This window comes from Antrostomus carolinensis, unplaced genomic scaffold, assembly GCF_000700745.2.
Source record: "Antrostomus carolinensis isolate BGI_N321 unplaced genomic scaffold, ASM70074v2 scaffold2861, whole genome shotgun sequence".
Classification (NCBI taxonomy): Eukaryota; Metazoa; Chordata; class Aves; order Caprimulgiformes; family Caprimulgidae; genus Antrostomus; species Antrostomus carolinensis.
Window position 1 is genome coordinate 1 of NW_010291843.1, and position 6,851 is coordinate 6,851.

The following is a 6,851-nucleotide window of genomic DNA, read 5'->3' on the forward strand; positions in this document are numbered from 1 at the left end:
GCTGAGGGTGCACTCAATGCCACTGTCCATAAGTGCACTGCCTGAGTTTTACAAGGGCAGGTAGTGGTAGAACAAGGGAAAATGGCTTTAAACTGGGAAAGGGTAGGTTTAGATTAGGAGTTAGGAATAAATTCTTTCCTGTGAGGGTGGTCAGACACTGGAACAGGTTGCCCAGAGAAGCTGTGGATGCCCCCTCCCTGGAAGTGTTCATGGCCAGGTTGGATGAGGCTTTGAGCAACCTGGTCTGGTGGAAGGTGTCCCTGCTGATGGCAGGGGGGTTGGAACTAGATGATCTTTAAGGTCCCTTCCAATCCAAACCATTCTATGATTCTGTGATTCCATGTCTCTGACAAAGATGTTGAACAGTACCGGCCCCAGTACTGACCCTTGAGGGACACCACTTGTGTCCAATTAGAATCAGAAATGTTTCAAATTATAATTCAGTTGCATGCATTGTGACTGGAGTATGGAAGAGAGTACAAGAAATCTTCCGTATTTGTAAGTGGCCTGTGCTAGCTGTATGAGTTTCTAGCACTACTTTGTGTTAAGGATGTGCACATCTTGCCCATGAATTTTTAGTTTACCCTAGAAACATCTCTTTTTCTACCAGAAGCTCATTTTAAAGACTATCCAAGTCAGCTTTCATGTTTTAAATATGTTATTTTCCCTAGGTTACTATGAAAACTATTATTTGGAGCTGATTCACAAATATGGAGAAAAATCCAAATGTGATGCCTTCATATGGGGAAAAGAGCTCAGGGAGAAGTACCACACTTTGTTCAAACTGCTACAAGAGATTGATTTCAGTGCTCCAGGTGGTAATTATATTTTATTGTTCTTAAATAACTCCACAATATATGGCATGTAAGTTAATATGCTTTGACTTCAGTTCATGCTTTATAAGATGTTTTTTTTCATAGCTGCTAACTTAGTAAAGGGATGTCATGTGGCTTGTACGTTGGACTGCAAGTGAAGGATGGCTTATTATGTAGAAGGAAATATAGATGTCTTTATGTTTTTAGTGGTTAGTTACTGTGAGACAGTCTTTTGGATTTTTATTCATCCTTCCTATTCAATAGTACCTTGTATTTCTAAGAATTTTGGTTGTCTACATAGACAACACTGTTCAGCATATCTGTCTCAGTCCCATTAAATTAAGGAGGGTAAATCAGTTCCTGATTTTAGCTCTTGCATTAACTGTGTGTCCTATGTTTTATTTTTCATGTTAGGAGATGGAAGTCATACAGTTCTAGAAGTTGGCCGGAGGATATTTGAGAAGGTTGCAAAGGATCTGTCCAGCACCAATGGCCTCAGCAATATGGGCTCCTCTGTCCCTCTCTTGGTGGTTTCCAGTTCTTGTGGATACCATAAGGCTTCCTATTTCCTTGCAGTTATATTTGAAACAGGGCTTGGTGTGTCTGTCGATCGTAAAAAGGTAGTATATTTAATATATTTGGTTATGTCTGTGAAATTAATTATCTTTAAAGGCAATTTAGAAATAGGATGAATTTATGACCAGTTGAATTAAAAATGTGAATTGGCCTGCAGATCCAGGTTGTAGTGGAAGGGATTCACCAATACAGCTACCCCTAAATAGCCTGATGGCAGTGAAGTTTTTATGAAGTCCTGATTGTGGGAGTCTTTATCCTGCTGATCCAGAACAAGGAAATTGGTGATTTAGTAAGACCTAAAAATGGTGGCAAATTGATCAGCGTGAGATATACTGCTTTTCCCAGTCACTGAGGAGGTAGGATGTGGTAGTAACCCTTGAGTCACCCACAGTCATTCATAGATGTGTATGAAAAAGTCTCATGTCAGGCAAATATCCTAAAATGTAAAGGTTGCATAGTACAGTCAGGAAAGAAGTCCCATTTTACAGTGTGTAAAAATGTGGCATTTAGTATTATGGTCAAATGATTTAAGGTAACCAAAGCAGAACATTTTTATTTTGGAAAAAAACTGACCATGCTTCAGCTGAGCAGTTGCAGAGCGTGCAAACTCCTGACCTTTTAGGCAGGTTGCAAATAACTGAAATGTTTCCATGTGATTTCATTGCAAAGTGAAATAAAGGGGAGACGTTTATATATCACTGGAAGAGGGCTATACTGAAATTGCCAATATGTATTTAATTGTGATATAATAGTGTAATATAAAATGCACATAAGGAATAGCAGATCTGCCTAATGTGGTTGCAGGATACTAAATCAGAACTCCTGAGAGGCCAATCTGAGACCAAGCTTACTCCAGTTTCTCAAACACTAGAAACTTTAGACAGGAGCCTTTTTTATACCCTAATTATGGCATATACCTAATGTTAGTTATGAAGGCTAAGTAATTTCATTATTGAATCAGCTTCAGATAGTGTAGGAAATAATTTAATATCCAGAGTAGATGGGACACCACTGTTCTAATTACTGTGCAGGTGAAAAATAATAGTAGTGCTGAAAATGGCTTTGGCTAATGTGCGGTAGGTACCTAGACTATTTCTAGCAGTCACTAACACGTATCTCAAGGGAGCTTTGTACTGAAACCTTGTCAGCCACAAGTCCCATCCTTCTAGTCCTGTCAGATCCTTAGGGTAAGATTTTCAGGTGCTGTTTGTTAACTTGCATATGTTTCCACTGAATTCAGTGCAAAAACTCCAGCTGACATCAGCGAGACTAGTTAAGTCACTGCTGAGTATAAAAAGTGTCAGAGTATAATTAACACTATAATAAAGCATCATTAAAAAATTGCTGCACACTTAGTGGTAGGAGAATAAGTGCAATACTTGAAAAGTATTTAGAGTCTAGTTTTTCTTTCAAACCTTTCTATACATGTAGAAGACATTTTAATTACTTTAGGACTGTGCTTCATTCTGTAACTGTGTTTAGGTAGTATAGCTAGTATATCAGCTACCAGTATGAACACTCTGCTCCCTGTAAATCTCCGACAAAGTGCTAAACTTGTGAGATAGGCAGTGAATTAACTCTTGTTTATACCTGTGGATTTTTTGCCAGGGACTGCTGTATAGTTTGGTTGGTGCTCAGGGGAATGAGAGACTTGCTGTGATGAATCTTGGCTATAAACATTACCAAGGCATTAATAATTATCCACTTGATTTGGAGCTGTCGTATGCTTATTACAGTAATATTGCAATAAAAACATCATTGGATCAACACACTATAAAAGGAGAGCAGGTAAAATAGTTATAAGTGTATCTGAATTTGTTTTCTGTGTATATGACTTCTCATATATTAATATTAATTATGTGGCCAGAACATTTTTGTCTTGATTTACAAATATTAGCTCATCTGGTTTTTGTCCCTGCCCATGACTAAATGATCTTTAAAGGTCCCTTCCCCCAGACCATTCTATGATTCTATGGTTGTTACAAAATCCCCCAAATTATATGTAGGTATTATTAGTTTGTTTCTTAGCAAGGGGGAAACCAAATCAAAGCTAGGTTCAAATCCTCAGAATTGTCCACGTGCCTGTCTAAGACTTATTCTTGGGCCCTAATTCCTCATTCAGATTTTTGATTATTAATATAATTGAATGTGTTAAGCAACTCATCCTCTTAATCGGTAATCTGCTTATCAGTAGCCAAACATCACAAAGTTCATGCAAAAGATGAACTGTCCCCTCCACACTTACATCTTTTCTATAATCAAATGTAAAGATTTGAATGTTAAATAGTTATCTGATGAGATAAAGTTACAGTAAAATTATTTTAGAATGAGCTGCTAAACAGAAGGTAACACAACTTTATCTGTAAAGAATACGTAGGGTAGGCCAGTACTAGGATCGTGGCTTATCAGAAAGAATTATTATGGTACAAAAAATACAGAGATTTTGATTGCTGAAGAACTGAAAATCAGCAGAAAGCCACCTAGGTAAGACTGCTGTAGGGTAGGTCTTCATCAAGCTTTCTGCCAGCCTTTTTATCTTTTATGAAAGATTTCTGTAGAAATTAAAAAGGCTTAAAAGCTGTTCTTTGCCATTATTAAATGCATTTAAAACTACAAAAGCCGGGGGGGGGGGGGCCAATTGTTGATGTGTTGGCATATCTTTCCACTCTAGAGTGGACTTACAGTTTTGTACTGTAACAAAGCAGTACATGGTTTTTACACTGGATGTGCGGACAGCTCTTAATGCACTGGCCAGCAGAGGGGTAGTGAGAATTTTAAAACCCAGAACTGATCATAAATTTTTAGGGATAAACAGGAAATGGGCAACTTTTTCATTTTGGTGGCAGATGTATGAATTCATTGTGTAATCTTTTCTGTTTATCTACTCTTCAGGCATTTGTTGAAACTATAAGGCTGATGGATGATGAACTGCTGAAAGCTCAAACAAAAGAAAATGGTGATGTCTTTATGTGGTTAAAACATGAAGCAACAAGAGGAAATGCAGCTGCACAGGTATAAAGTAGTACATTTCCCCTTTCTTGGTTTTATATACACATCATGTATGTACATCTATAGACTATGTAGGAAAGTTGTGGAGGAGAGTGAAGTGGACAGGTGTTTTCTCTTCCCACCCAGAATTGCTTCTTTTTTATAAGCTTGAACTATTTCCCATGTTTCTGTCTGATAATATCCAGTCACCATACAAAAAGCTATAACAATGATGAAAGGCAAAAGGGAAGAGTTGTCAAGACTTAGCAACCTCCTCTAATAATTTTCCCTGGGTTTGTATTTGGCACGGTGCAGTTATTGCTGCTGATCTGAGACCAGCAGCAGTATGTTGTGTTACTGAGCAATTTGCATGCATCGAGTCTGCCTTTATCACTTACCTCTGCACTTAAATCAAGCTAGACTTTTGTAGTACTGACAGCAAAGTAACCCTGCTGCAGATTTAATATCAGTACATTTCACCACTGGGAAGCCCTCTGAATATTCCTGATAACCAGTTGTTTCCAAACTGTGGAGGATGCATGACTAGTTTCTTCACATATTTAAAATCCATTTAAGCCTGCAGAAGTCTGCTCCTGCAATTCCAGTTTCAATACTAGCATTTATAACATTAGTGCTCACTTTGTTTTCTTTCAGCAACGATTGGCTCAGATGCTGTTTTGGGGCCAACAAGGAGTGGCAAAAAATCCTGAAGCTGCAATAGAATGGTATGCAAAGGGTGCAATAGAAACAGAAGATCCAGTGTTAATATATGATTATGCCATTGTGTTATTTAAGGTAAGTCACGTTTCATATTTTCACTCAAAAAAATCATTCCTATGGCATGGATGTTTGTAAGTTATCTGCAGTGACACAGTGTGAGAGTGTGTACAAGTGCTTTAGATATACTCTGAAAATTAACGTTGATTTTTACCAGATATGCAGAAAATTTTTTAAAAGAGCAAGGTAAAAGCAGTTTAGTCACTTTGTTCCTAGACAGACTGAGGATAAAAATACCACCTGGATTGAACATCGTGGCTTGTCACCTCAGAAATCTAACCAGCTAGCAGGCATAGGCCTTGGTGTGGAGGTGTAGGTGAAAGCTCAGTCCTTTCTTAGACTGCCCTTTATTAGATCTCTGAGAATACTTTTTTTTAGTAGGAATTAAATAAACTGTATGCAGTTAGTTTTTCCCTGCTAGAAGCAGTAGATAGTAGAGGCTAAACTCAGGCATAACACCGCCTGAGTCAAGTAAGTTGTATCAGATAAGCTGTGTCGCTCATAAGACCTTCAACAGTACTGAAGGTTAGAGATACTAGTGAAGAACCGTTAGGTCTTCATCTCATTCCTTTGATAGTGGAGGCCTGTTCTCTACAAAATGCTGGCTTAAGCTTTGCTTGTGTTAATTTTGAGCACTCACAGTCTGTTTTACCCATGTCTGGAATTAATTTCTATGGTCATCATCAGCATGACATCTGTGTATTTCCTCTGGAGACACTCTTGACATCCTTTTTCAGGAAAGCTGAGAGCTCTTACTCATTGCCAAATCGTGAACAATCTGTGCACCTTTGAGTGCTATTCATTCTTCCTTAGTTGCCCAAAATTAAGGATCTGTGATATTATTTACCCATAAAAATCACTTGGATCGACCAGTGAAATAATTTTTCCTAGACTGAATCACTGCGACTTTGTAAAGCTGTGAATGAAGGATGAGCACAAAGCTGCTTTTTTTGTTGTAGCTGTTTAAAGCCAAATAACACCTAGTAAATAATAGTATCAGTATCAAAATGCATTTTGAAAGTGTATACATGAATTTTGATCAGCCTGTATTCTGTATTTGTAAAGAACAGTTGTTTCACTTATCCATTTCCTAGGGCCAAGGTGTGAAAAAGAATACAAAACTTGCTTTGGAATTGATGAAGAAAGCAGCAGCCAAGGTAAAATGTAATAAATATTTTATTGTAGATGTCCTATACCAGATGCTAATAATAATGAACTCTGATTTATATAAAATGCATATTACCATAATTCTGTGTAAATACTGGTTGCTTCTCCCATTGTCTTCACCATGAATGTTGAAAGCCTTATTTCCCCAAATTGGAAGACAGGGCCACTCAAAATCAGCCAAAATGTCTATGGAAGAAAAAGAATTCTCTTTACTTACATCTTTTGGAACTTGCTGGTAGTCAAGTGTCTTACAGAGTGAATAGTTGATCCAGAAGGATGTTTTTGCCTCATGTTCCTAAGTATTTTCTTCTACAGCATACTAGGTATGTTTTTTCATAGGAGTGCCTACCAGGCTTGACGTGGTGATCTCTCCAGAGTCAGGTAGAGATGACTGCCATCTTTGAAAATCCATAGCAGCAGGCTTTGCTGTAATAACAGAATGTCTTTAAGTTGTGACATGAGCGAAAAAGAGTAGAGACCAAAGTCTGGATTGTACTTTTCGCAGTCTGCACTGCGTGATGGTGCATT

At 37.9% G+C, this 6,851-nt stretch overlaps 1 protein-coding gene across 1 annotated transcript in view; it reads left to right on the forward strand.

The window, feature by feature from the left end:
* Positions 1–172: 172 nt before the first annotated feature.
* SEL1L3 (SEL1L family member 3) overlaps positions 173–6,851 on the forward strand; it is a gene marked incomplete at its 5' end in the record, with an annotated part of 29,235 nt that continues 22,556 nt past the window's right edge. The window contains 7 exons of the mRNA XM_029087161.1: positions 173–182; positions 672–818; positions 1,230–1,435; positions 3,000–3,179; positions 4,284–4,403; positions 5,034–5,174; positions 6,251–6,313. Coding sequence (XP_028942994.1) covers positions 173–182; positions 672–818; positions 1,230–1,435; positions 3,000–3,179; positions 4,284–4,403; positions 5,034–5,174; positions 6,251–6,313 — 867 coding nt within the window. The remainder of the gene's footprint in view (positions 183–671; positions 819–1,229; positions 1,436–2,999; positions 3,180–4,283; positions 4,404–5,033; positions 5,175–6,250; positions 6,314–6,851) is intronic.